Raw genomic sequence first — 12,686 nt, forward strand, 5'->3', positions numbered from 1 at the left:
GGCCCCTTGCCCAACTGCTTCTACATCACTACCCTATTTATGTGAAAAAACATGGAATCTAGTTTGCCCCAAGACAGTTCAGTCTTCCTCCTGATGTTCTCTTAATCCTTCTCTTCCTCCTTATCCCTTCCCTCCTTCTTGGGCTCCCACATCAGCAGTATGAATACATCCACATATTGAGCTCTCCAGATTTTTTTCCCTTTGTGGAAGACAACAAATGAAAACCCAGAGGGACTCGCACCTCCCTAAAAGGAATAGCTTTCACATTAACTGATACCAAGGAACCTACCACTGCTTGCTTGTCCTTCAACACCCCCTTTTGGTGCCTCCCATGACTGTTGCTGCCACACTTGACTATCTACTGCCTCCACAGACCTCAAATGGCCCACCTCCCCATCCATCATAGATCACCTGCTCTGTCTCCTCTCCCCACCCCTTGGCAGTTACATGCCAGTGGTCGGAGCGTGAGCTTGAATTTCCTATGCAGCATGCATATTTTAGAAAGAATTTCTATGCCATGCTTAAAATATATGAAGGATTTAATTCTGATTCAGAAATTAGATTTTTATTTAAGATTTTATTTAAGATCCTTTAAGTATGATAAAGGCTTTATACATTTTGCGATTAGATAAGAATGTGTAGGCCATAGTGATGTTAACTTTCTTAGCAATTATTTATTCATTATAAGTGTAGCCACCAAATAGTTAAGGCAAACCAAGATTTGTATTAAACCGAGTTATGTGTGGTTTCAAGTAATGCCAGATTCATTGAGCTATAAATCAGTGTCACTCTGATTAGTACACTTCAGAAGATATCAAATATGGATTATTTTAAACTTTTTAAAAAGGATGGGCTAACTTAATTATCCTTTGTTTTATATTTCCTGTATTTTCTTTCAGTATTCATGCATTCATGCAGCACTTTTTCATATTAGTATTTATCCCTTAATGCTATATAGCATTTATATGATTAAACACAAATGCAATGTAAAAGTTATGCCATAAAAACCATCTGTAATTCCTAGACAGACTGTTAATTTGTTCTGCATTCTGCAGCTCTTTTTCTTTAATCTCATGGCAGTGTACTCATTGCGACAACATTGTGAATCTCCGCACAAACTCATTTGCTCTGGATAGGTGTGTAAGAGCGTGGTATCATGGGTGGATTACACTAAAAACCCACCTTGTCTAATCTCCTTTCCAAAAGTGCAGGATCCAGTTCCCCACATGTCAACAAACAGTACATAAACTCTAGACTACAGGGTGCCATAAGGAGAAAACATGTGGACATAAGAGAAGAGAGCCCATTCTCCCATTTCATGGCTCTTCACATTCTGCATAACTAACCACAATTTGATTCATGTTTCTTTTCAATGGCAGGTCTTTACGTAATTCATATCGTCATGTTTTCCTTTCATATTGGCTCTAGAAGCAGATGTGCCTCATTCCCTGAGGGGCTCTACAGGGGTGGGGGGAAGCCTCCATCTGCCTGATTCTCAGGCAAGGACAAGGAATGAATTTCTTGCACTTTTGAAAAAATAACAATAACAGTGCAAGTAAATAGACAATTGCAAGCTGCATAGACAAATAAGGCTTTCCTTCTAGATCTTCTATAAGAGTATGAAAGAAGTGACCCATTAAAAGTTCTGATTTATTTTATTTATTATTTATATATTAAATGTATATGTTCCCTTTCCTCCCAAAGGAACCCAGGCCAGTAACTTCATAAGTACCATGAAATTAGTCTTAAGAGCAAAGGCTAGAATCCTAACTGTGTCTACTCAGATGCAAGTCCCACTGAATTCAGTGGGGCTTACTCTCAGGTAAGGGGTCAGGATTGCAGCCTCAAGTCTTTGCACATACAGTCCCACTGTTCAACACAGTTAATAACTATTGTCTAATTAATCTCTCCTCCCCTTAAATATTAGACAGATCTCTGTTATCTTTTCGGCGCCTACTGAAGATGTTCCTCTTTCAGCAAAGCTTTTAAGTAGAGACTTTATCCCAGTCTGCATCTGTTGGAATTGTTTTTAAGATGTTTTTAAAGCTTTTTTAAAAAGATGTTTTTAAAGATGTTTTGTTTTAATATATTTTAATGTCTGTTTTTATGATGTTGTAGAGTGTTTTTAGTGGTTTTTTTTGCTGCCCTGGACTCCTACTGGGAGGAAGGGCGGGATACAAATTTAATTAATCAATTAATTAATAATTAATTATCATAATCATCATCATCTATATGGCATGTGCAGCTTTCCAGTGCAATCCTAACAATGTCTCCTGAGAGGTAAGTCTTATTGAATTAATAGGGCTTACGACTGGGTAAGTGGGTTTGGGTTACAGCCTTATTCTATGTATGTTCATTCACAGTACATCTTAGACTCATAGTGAAGGAAACCTCTTTGCTTTAGAAATCACACCCTCCCCTTGCTCTGTTTCTGGAAGGAGCCTCAACCTTAGGTGTGGTTTGGACAGCACAAAATCCCTACAGTGTAGCAGAGGCTGCAATCCTAAACGTGTCTACTCCGAGACAAAACCCAATGGATTCAATAGGACTTACTTCCAGGTAAAGGGTTAGGATTTCACCTCAATCCTAAACACATTTCTTTAGACATAAGTCTCACTGTGCCTTTAGGATGGCTCAGATATGCTGCTCTAGCCTTCTAATGCCAATGTGGGGTGCACTACCTAACCCCCTTATCTTAGTATGCAGCAGACTGTATGCACAACTGTGTGCAATAATCTTTGCACAATGCAGAAGAGAGAACTGGCTCTGAGCACAGAAGCCCCAGATGAGTTCATAAATTTAGAAAGCAAGGATTGAAAAGCTTGGAGAAACTCTACATTATAGGAGTTGTTTCCTTCAGAAAAGATTTGTGCTATGGAGAAAGTGAAACAGGAACTGCCTCACCGATCGGTGTGGCCAAATACAAAACTGAAAACCAGTCTTATGTATGAGATTTGCAGGGTAATCCTGTGCATGTTCACTCAGAAGTAAGTTTCACTCGATTGTATTCAATGTAGCACTAAAGTGAATGTTCCATCAGCACAAGCGAATGTTCTCCCTCTCTCCTTCCCCTTCATGCTCCATACATCTGTTTTGGGGTTTCCCCCAGCCCTCCAGAGCAGATCTGGGAATGGCACAGGAGAGTGGGAAAGTCCTGTTGTGCTGGTAGTAATCCTTGCAAGCGTGTTTAGTTGAATACCACCCACTAGGTTCAATGGAGCTTACATCCAAGTCAATGTGCATAACATCATAGCAAGAGGACAAGGAGTCTGATGAGAACAAAATGGCACAATTATTACCGGCCATCATCACTTCATCATCTATAAGCATTTTATTTATCTTTTCTCTTTCATTACTATCCACAGAGTGCAAATGCAATGCAATGGTGATCACGGTAATACTGTAATTGGTATTAATTATGTAATATTCACAGCTTTGGAATCTGGTGTCAACAAATGCTGGGTACATTCACATGAAGCAAATCCAGCCCTTGCAATGAATGAATATGCAGTCAGTTTGCAATTTTTGCACACATTTCTGTTACCATCAGAATTCTCTGACATTCCTAGCAATTGGTAATAATCATCACTTTGTTTCTAGGGAGCACTTCTCACAGTACTGTGTGATACTATGGATACCCAAGTACAAAACAGATGTGCTGCTTATCAAGTATAATGGCTGCATGAGTATATTTTTTTGGGGAAATTGCACGTTAAAATATATGTGACCAGTGTTTTGTTGTTGTTATATGCCTCCAAGTCGACTACGACTTATGGCGACCCTATGAATCAGTGACTTCCAAGAGCATCTGTCATGAACCACCCTGTTCAGATCTTGTAAGTTCAGGTCTGTAGCTTCCTTTATGGAATCAATCCATCTCTTGTTTCGCCTTCCTCTTTTTCTACTCCCTTCTGTTTCTCCCAGCATTATTGTCTTTTCTAGTGAATCATGTCTTCTCATGATGTGTCCAAAGTATGATAACCTCAGTTTCATAATTTTAGCTTCTAGTGATAGTTCTGGTTTAATTTGTTCTAACACTCAATTATTTGTCTTTTTCGCAGTCCATGGTATGCACAAAGCTCTCCTCCAGCACCACATTTCAAATGAGTTGATTTTTCTCTTATCTGCTTTTTTTACTGTCCAACTTTCACATCTATACATAGAGATTGGAAATACCATGATTTGAATTATCCTGACTTTAGTGTTCAGTGATACATCTTTGCATTTGAGGACCTTTTCTAGTTCTCTCACAGCTGCCCTCCCCAGTCCTAGCCTTCTTCTGATTTCTTGACTATTGTCTCCATTTTGGTTAATGACTGTGCTTAGGTATTGATAATCCTTGACAAGTTCCATGTCCTCATTGTCAACTGTAAAGTTACATAAATCTTCTGTTGTCATTACTTTAGTCTTTTTGACGTTCAGCTGTAGGCCTGTTTTTGTGATTTCCTCTTTAACTTTCATCAGCATTCATTTCAAATCATTACTGGTTTCTGCTAATAGTATGGTATCGTCAGCATATCTTAAATTATTGATATTTCTCCCTCCAATTTTCACACTTCCTTCATCTTGGTCCAATCCTGCTTTCCGTATGATATGTTCTGCATATAGATTAAAGAAATAGGGTGATAAAGTACACCCCAGTCTCACACCCTTTCCGATGGAGAACCAATCGCTTTTCCATATTCTGTTCTTACAGTAGCCTCTTGTCCAGAGTATAGGTTGCGCATCAGGACAATCAGATGCTGTGGCACCCCCATTTCTTTTAAAGCATTCCATAGTTTTTCATGCTCTACACAGTCAAAGGCTTTGCTGTAATCTATAAAGTACAGGGTGATTTTCTTCTGAAATTCCTTGGTCTATTCCTTTATCCAACGTATGTTTGCGATATGATCTCTGGTGTCTCTTCCCTTTCTAAATCCAGCTTGGACATCTGGGATTTCTCGCTCCACATATGGGAAGAGCCTTTATTGTAGAATCTTGAGCATTACTTTACTTGTATGGGATATTAAGGCAATAGTTCCATAATTACTGCATTCCCTAGGATTCCCTTTCTTTGGAATTGGGATGTATATGGAACGCTTCCAGTCTGTGGGCCATTGTTTAGTTTTCCATATTTCTTGACAGATTTTTGTCACAATTTGGACAGATTCAGTCTCAGTAGCTTGTAGCAACTCTATTGGTATGCCATCTATTCCTGGTGATTTGTTTCTTCCAAGCATTTTAAGAGCAGCTTTCACCTTGCATTCTAAAATTTCTGGTTCTTCATCATACGGTTCCTCTGTGAATGAATCTGTCATCCTGGCATCTCTTTTATAGAGTTCTTCAGTGTATTGCTTCCATCTTCCTTTCATTTCATCTCGGTCAGTCAGTGTGTTTTCCTGTTGATTATTCCACATCTCTACTCTTGGTTTAAATTTCCCTTTCATTTCTCTAATCTTTTGGAACAGGGCTCTTGTTCTTCCCTTTTTGTTGTCTTCTATTTCTATACAGCAACTATTGTAATAGTTTTCTTTGTCCCTACGTACTAGTCGCTGTATTGTAGCATTTAGGGTTCTGACTATGTTTCTATCTCCTTTTGCTTTTGCTTTCCTTCTCTCTTTAACCATTTTAAGAGTTTCTTCAGTCATCCATTGAGTAATTTCTTTCTTTTTAACTAGAGGTATTACCTTTTTGTATTCTTCCCTGATAACGTCTCTGACTTCATTCCATAGTTCTTCTGGTTCTCTGTCAACTAAGTTTAAAGCCTCAAATCTGTTCCTATTTGATCTTTATATGCTTCTGGGATGTTATTTAAATTGTACTTTGGCATTATGATTGCTTTGTTGTTCTTTAGCTTTACTCTGATTTTCGATATTACCAGTTCATGATCTGTACTGCAGTCTGCTCCTGGTCTTGTTTTTGCAGAAAGTGTGGAACTTCTCCATCTTCTGCTACCAATTATATAATCAATTTGATTCCTATATTGACCATTTGGTGATGTTCATGTGTACAGTTTTCTTTTTGGTTGCTCAAAAAATGTGTTCGCAAGAAACAAATTATTGGCTTCACAGAATTCAATACGTCTTTCTCCTGCTTCATTTCTATCTCCTAGGACCCATTTCTCCACAATTCTTAATTCTTCTCTGTTCCTTACTTTTGCATTCCAATCCCCCATGACTATCAGCACATCTTGTTTTGGTGTGTGATCGATTTCTTCCTGTACTTCTGCGTAAAATTTCTCCAATTCCTCTTCTTTTGCATTTGCCGTTGGAGCATAGACTAGGATGATGGTTATGTTGATAGGTTTCTCATTTAATCTCATTGATATCACTCACTCAGACCTTGCATTGTAGCTCCTAATTGCTCTTGCTACAACACTTCTCACTATTAAAGCAACCCCATTTCTTCTTAATTTCTCATTTCCTGCATAAAATATTTTGTAGTTGCCTGGTTGAAAATGTCCCATTCCCGTCTAGTGACCAGTGAGTGGAACTGTATCAAGCTCCTGCTTCCGTATAATTTTTAAAGGGGACTACACCAAGAGATTTATGCATGGGCTCTTCATAATTGATGTTCAGAATATTTATTTAGCATTTGAGTATCCATACCAGAGTGCACAAAAATTCCGTGAGAAGTCAGTGTGATGTTCCTGTATTAATGTATATATGGTAAGTGCTGTTTGTATAGAAGATATATGGTAAGTGAAATGAAAGAGGAGGGGGGAGTAAATGAGCAGTAGAATGCTGGATGATTGGCTGGGTGTTTGGATGGCTGAGAGTATAAATGGAAGGATGACAGTTGAATCTGGGTGGACGTTAGTGGGTTTGAGAGGTGTTTGGTGGACGTTAGTGGGTTGTTTTGGTGGAGTTGGGAGGTGGGTGTGAGTTGGTGTATGTCAGGAGAGTGTGGAGAAAGAGGGAGGTGGAGTTCGGATTAGTAATAAGTCAAATATCACAGTAATAGATGAAACCATAAGCTTGTAGATCATTATCAAAGTTATCTTGTTATTAATGTTATTTAATAAATACTATTTTGGTTTACCGAAGGCCTGATCCTTGGCTGGGGTTTCACAGACCAGAAGGGAGGGTAAGGTAATAACTAAGGCTGAAGGGAAACAGTAACAAATGGTGGCAGCGGTGAAGAGGAGAAGATAACATTATAAGTATCCAGAGCAACCCCGAGTTATGAGTTATCTGCATTGATACAAGGGGGTTGGGAACAGCATAGGGACGCAGTCACGAATGTAACCGGATAGAGAGACTCAGGCAAGGTCTCTGGGAACATTGGTTGTAGAACGTGACTGGTGGTGCTGCCTAGCAGGGGGATCTATTGAGATCTGTGCTAGAGTGGAGAGAGAAACCATAAAAAAGGACAGTCCAGACTGGTGGAGTCCCTGGTGGTGCCTAGTAAAAGGCAGTAGCCACGAGCAGGTAGGAACCTGACAGGGAGAGCCAGGGAAGGGCGTCACAGTCAGCCTAAGATTTCTGAACTTCTGTACACTAGATGGAGACTCTTTGTGTGTGTTTGTGTGTGCATTTCCTTTTTCAAGGGAAGAAAAAGCTGCAATGAAGTTATATCTTAACATTGAATGAATAGGTCAGTATGATGTTATCTGATGATGTGGTTGACCTTTGACTTCTACCCTAAGGTAAAATTATCCTACCTTGTTTCTACTGCATCTTTATGTTCAGGTTGTTTTACATCCAAAGCATACAGTATTTATGATTTTTCATTTTTTTTAAGTTGAAGCTTGAAGAAACTCAACTTGACGAGTTTTTGCTCTGGGTTTCAGAGCGTATTCAAACCTGAAATTAAGATGTAAGTCATGTTTTGTAGTTATGAAAGGAACTGGAATGTGCAACCTATGAGGCTTAACACAAAGGAAGAGTGCTTTAAAACCAGTGGAGTGGACACAATTATTCCCAGGTTATTTTGGTTTTGTGTTGAAATTTATCTGAAATGTTAAAACTGTCAAAATGCATTTGTCTTAAAGAAAGTTTTAAAAAGTTTTTTAAAAGTTCTCCCAGAACTCCTAGCCAAGAGAATTTAGTTTATTATAGTTCACTTGTATTAAAACAGATTGCTCATGTTTTTGTGTTTGTGTATGCTGTGAAAGACTGAAATTTCAGCCTTTCACATGAGTGCACGCTCACACATGGAATAGCTTTTTACTTCACAACATTTGGAAGGCACCACAATGATTACCTCTGGCTTAGAAAACACGGAGCTGGATAGAAAATCTGACTCACAATAAGCCAACTTCCTGTGTTCCTGTTGAGCATGCAAAAGGTACTCACCTCCTCTGGATAGAAGGCCTGGAAAAGACCCAGAAATCTTAGGCAGCTATTGCCACCTGAGTACACTGAGTAGATTTGCCAGTGATACGACTCAGTACAAGGCAGCTCTATACGTTTGACTGACAACATTCTACTTCTATTGAAGTTGCAATGGTGTTTTTGAAAAATTCATCCATTTCAACTAGATTTGGAGACTCCATAGATCAAACCTACAATGTTACATCCAAACTGATTTAAGGGCATGTTGGCTTAGTAAGTACTAGCATTGAGGGTTTTTTCTATGTGCATCAAATTGCAAAACTTTGGGTTTGTCAAGAACTTGCAGGTGACAATACTTGACTGATGTGCTGCATTTGGCTTGGTAGGTCACTTAATGTGCAGATCCGACTTGCAGTGTGAGTAGCCTATCAAAGTTGGGTCTTCTGGAGCTCAGTTTGATTTGATTTAGAATTAGTGTGTGAACTCAAAAGCACACATATGAAAGTTAGTTATACTCAATGAAACTTGCATATTAAACATAATCAGAGTTGTGGCTGTGTTAAACTAAGGCAGGCTTAATTGTATGCACTACTTACAGACTTTATCTAAATAATTGTTGTTGCTTGTTTCTGCTGAAAATATTCAATAAAAATGAATTTTAAATACATACATACATGCATAGTGATATAACCCTAACACTGGCACCACTGTACCCTTCATTGAATAAAATACAATTCTTATCCACACAGTCTGAAAGCAATGGTTAGAAATGGGAACAAATGGAATAAGTAGCTGTTAAAATCAACTGTGGAAAGGTATCATTTCCGTTATCTGAAAAAGGCATTGTGGTGTTAACCAAAAACACATCAGTTGACTTTAACACACAAGAAGGCTTTAGTACAGGTATGGGGAACCTTTGGCCTGCCAGATGTTGCTGTGCTACAGATCCCATCATCCTTGGCCATTGGCCATGCTTGCTGGGGCTGATGGAAATTCAACATCTGGAGGGCCAAAGGTTCCCCATGCCTGCTTTAGTAGATTACCTTAATAACTTGACATAGTAATTTATGAAAAGATGTAAACTATACATTGTGACAAATATAAATATGCCAGTCTTTAATTATATAAATTATCCAAGTTAAATTAGAAAACTGAGTGGGAAACAAAGTGGATGTAACACGTTGACCAATAACACAACAAAATGGGGGTTATTCATTTATCCATAATTCTCACGTATTAAACAATAATGTTTAAATGCTTGCATATTTACTGATTTAGAAAAGCCATCTAGGAAGAGGTCTACAAATAGAAAAAATATTCGTAGAATATATGGGTAGTTATATTTTTCTATAATTGTGTAAGAAACTGCAGTGATTCTGAGAGCTTGAAATGTAGTCATTTTTTCTGTGCTCTGAGAGAATATCAAAGAGTTGAGAAATGAGAAAAGACTTTAAAGGTTCCCCTTTCTTTGTATTCTAGTAACTGTAAACCACTGTGCAATCTCCCTTTTTATTTTTTCTTTCTTTTTTCTTTTTTCTTTTTTTTGAAGTCCTAGTTAGCATTCTTTACAGAGATGAGAAGCAGCAAAAGGATAATTGTTTGAAATTATTTGAACAAACATTTTGACTTTTTCAGGTTTACTTTGAGCATTCTCCTTTTTTCATGTTGCCTCTTTTTCAGTCAGCTTAGCAAAAGAATTTGGCCACAGTCTTCTGGGACACTACCTACTGAAATGCCTCTTGGAGGGAGCTATAGCAGGAGTATGTGCTTTGCATGAAAAGTGTCCCAGTCTCACTTCCTAGTATCCAGCCAAAAGATTCCTAGTGACAGGGGATGTTTAAGTACTCTGCCTGAGCTTAGGTACAGATGCTGCCCTTCAGGGGTGCTAGATGGATCACAGGGTTAACATGGTATATGGAAACCAAAAAAAGGCAAAGCCTCAAAATGATGCTTCAAATAGAGAAATATATAAAAGTTAAAATATACCTAGTATATTTTGGTGAAAACAACAGAGGTGCTTGTTGTGAAAGAGTAAAACACACTGTTTAGTGGGGGGAAATGGGGTCAAGTAACAATGAAATGCAAAATGTACTTTCTGTGACAATTCTGTTTGACCCCCCCAGTTTATCACTTTCCTCCATCTTATACCGTTTTAAAAGGTATTGCCTCCTTTGCTCCTCTAGTAGCAGTTTGACCACAGAAACAGAGAGCAGGAGGAAAGTACCCAAGTGCCACTGAGGATGCTTTTTGCATAGGTTTGCTGCTATGGTTTAGGAAAGAGAAATGTGAAAACTGCTTGCCAGTTGATGTAAGTAGATAACTGTTATTAAGATTTTTATGGGTTCATATGGCAAAATGTGTCCTCTGCTTCATTTTCATGTTCAGAAGATATTTATAATTTCATATCTACTTCACCTCATTGTCACATGTATTTTGTTTGGTGTCAGCTCTTAAGAGATCTTTTGTGGTAGACCTACATTCAAGAATCATTCCATCCACACTAGGGATAAATAATTTAACTGACCTTTATTCTATGAGCATGAAAGGAATTATTGGTGGGTATGCACATGAAAAAATTATCAAAATTTCATTGCTGTAAACTCGTGAAATAATGTTGCTGTAGAATTTACATAAGAACAGTACACATAATATTTCTATATTAAATAGAATTTAGGACATAAAAGGAAATAAACTGTGGTTTACAAGACAGAATATTCAATATAAATATCTTATGCCAGCCTTTCCCAACCTGGCACTCACCAGATGTTTTAAACTACAGCTCCCATCATTCATCGCCATTGGCCATGCTGGCTGAGGCTGATGGAAGGTGGTCCAGCAATATCTGGAGCACACCAGGTTGGGAAAGGCTGCCTTATACCTATTAGCAAAAACATAGAATATGATGAATGGCCTTATCTTTTCCTTTCATTATAATCAATTTCTATTGCCATTTGCATTTGGTTTTCCTGCAGGTGGTCGATCAGATTGATACACTGACTTCTGACTTGCAGTTGGAGGATGAGATGACAGACAGTTCAAAAACGGACACATTGAACAGCAGCTCAAGTAGCACAACAGCATCCAGTTTGGAAAAAGTCAAAGTGCGAGCCAATGCGCCACTTATCAAGCCCCCAGCCCATCCATCTGCCATTCTCACAGTACTAAGGAAGCCCAACCCACCACCACCTCCTCCACGGTTGACTCCTGTAAAGTGTGAAGACCCTCATAGGCCAGTTATCCCTGCCAACCCTCTAAAGACTAATGGAACTCTACTACGAAATGGAGGTTTACCGGGCGGAACAAATAAAATTCCAAATGGGGATATATGTTGTGTACCTAATAGTAACTTGGACAAAGTTCCAATGCAACCTTTGATGCATAGATCTGAGAAAGACAGATGTCCTCTGCCTGGAACAAGGGAACGGGTACGATTTAATGAAAAGGTCCAGTACCATGGCTATTGTGCTGACTGTGATGTTCGGTATAATATTAAAAATAGGGAGGTTCACTTGCACAGTGAGCCTGCCCACATGCTGGGAAAGCTTCCTCACCAATGTCCTCCCTTACCACCACCACCACCACCACCTCCTCCTCTTGCACCTCCTCCTATTCCGCTAGAAAATGGAGGGGTGGGACTGAGCCCCAGTAGTAGCTTTCTTCCTCTCAGACCTGCAACTGTGCCTCCACAAATTGCACCAAAACCCCAGAAGACCATCTTGAGGAAATCAACCACTACAACAGTGTGATGTATCCCACTTGGAAAACTGTTTTTTCTTATGTATAAAACATAAAAAATGTAATGAGCACTTTCTACTCAAGCAATAAAAAGCCCAAATATATTACACCCTTTCTTCGATGAAGTGGCATCAAAATCACATGGTAAGTACAGAGAAAACTGATGTTTGATGCACAAACACATTGTAATGATCATGGTGTAGGTCATCACTGGGATATATTTATTAATATTACAGCAGAACACCTTTAGATGTGGCCTAGTAGACAGTTAAACATTATTCTGAGAAACTATAGATGTGCAGTAGCAGTTAATTGTGAAGTCAAATATGGTTTAGAAAATACAGTAATTTGCACTGCCAGAAACTGCAGAGATCGTGGATTCAAAAAAGAGTTTGTAGTGGAAGCAAAGAAATGCCCTAGAATATTGTATTGTATTGCATCTCCTTTTTTTTCTCAAGAAAATCTGGGTTTTTGTTTGACAACCCAAATGTTCGTCATGATCACTTTAAAATGCCCCCAAAAGAGTAATTTCAGGTTAGCAGTGTTCCCATCAAGGGGAAATAGGGTAGGAGTACTTTTGTCAGCTTCCATTTCCTTCCCCACCCTCAACTCCATCCCTGAAAAATGGTTCAAATGTCATTTGTTAATTATAGATCTTCAGTTTCTTTTTAATGTTGTCCTTCTGCAAAATAATCA

The 12,686-nt window shown here is 38.6% G+C and overlaps 1 protein-coding gene across 3 annotated transcripts in view; it reads left to right on the forward strand.

The window, feature by feature from the left end:
- The window catches only part of PRR16 (proline rich 16), a 108,331-nt gene extending 96,234 nt beyond the window's left edge, over window positions 1-12,097 (forward strand). The window contains exons 2-3 of one of the 3 annotated variants that reach the window (XM_061624753.1): window positions 10,439-10,563; window positions 11,228-12,097. In XM_061624753.1, coding sequence (XP_061480737.1) covers window positions 11,279-12,001 — 723 coding nt within the window. In that variant the 5' untranslated portion in view covers window positions 10,439-10,563; window positions 11,228-11,278 and the 3' untranslated portion in view covers window positions 12,002-12,097. Of the gene's footprint in view, window positions 1-2,213; window positions 2,281-10,438; window positions 10,564-11,227 lie in introns of those variants that run through there. The other 2 variants (XM_061624762.1, XM_061624743.1) reach the window with 2 other exon arrangements.
- The last annotated feature ends 589 nt before the right edge of the window (window positions 12,098-12,686 follow it).

The sequence above is a fragment of the Rhineura floridana genome, chromosome 1 (genome assembly GCF_030035675.1).
Source record: "Rhineura floridana isolate rRhiFlo1 chromosome 1, rRhiFlo1.hap2, whole genome shotgun sequence".
Classification (NCBI taxonomy): domain Eukaryota; kingdom Metazoa; phylum Chordata; class Lepidosauria; order Squamata; family Rhineuridae; genus Rhineura; species Rhineura floridana.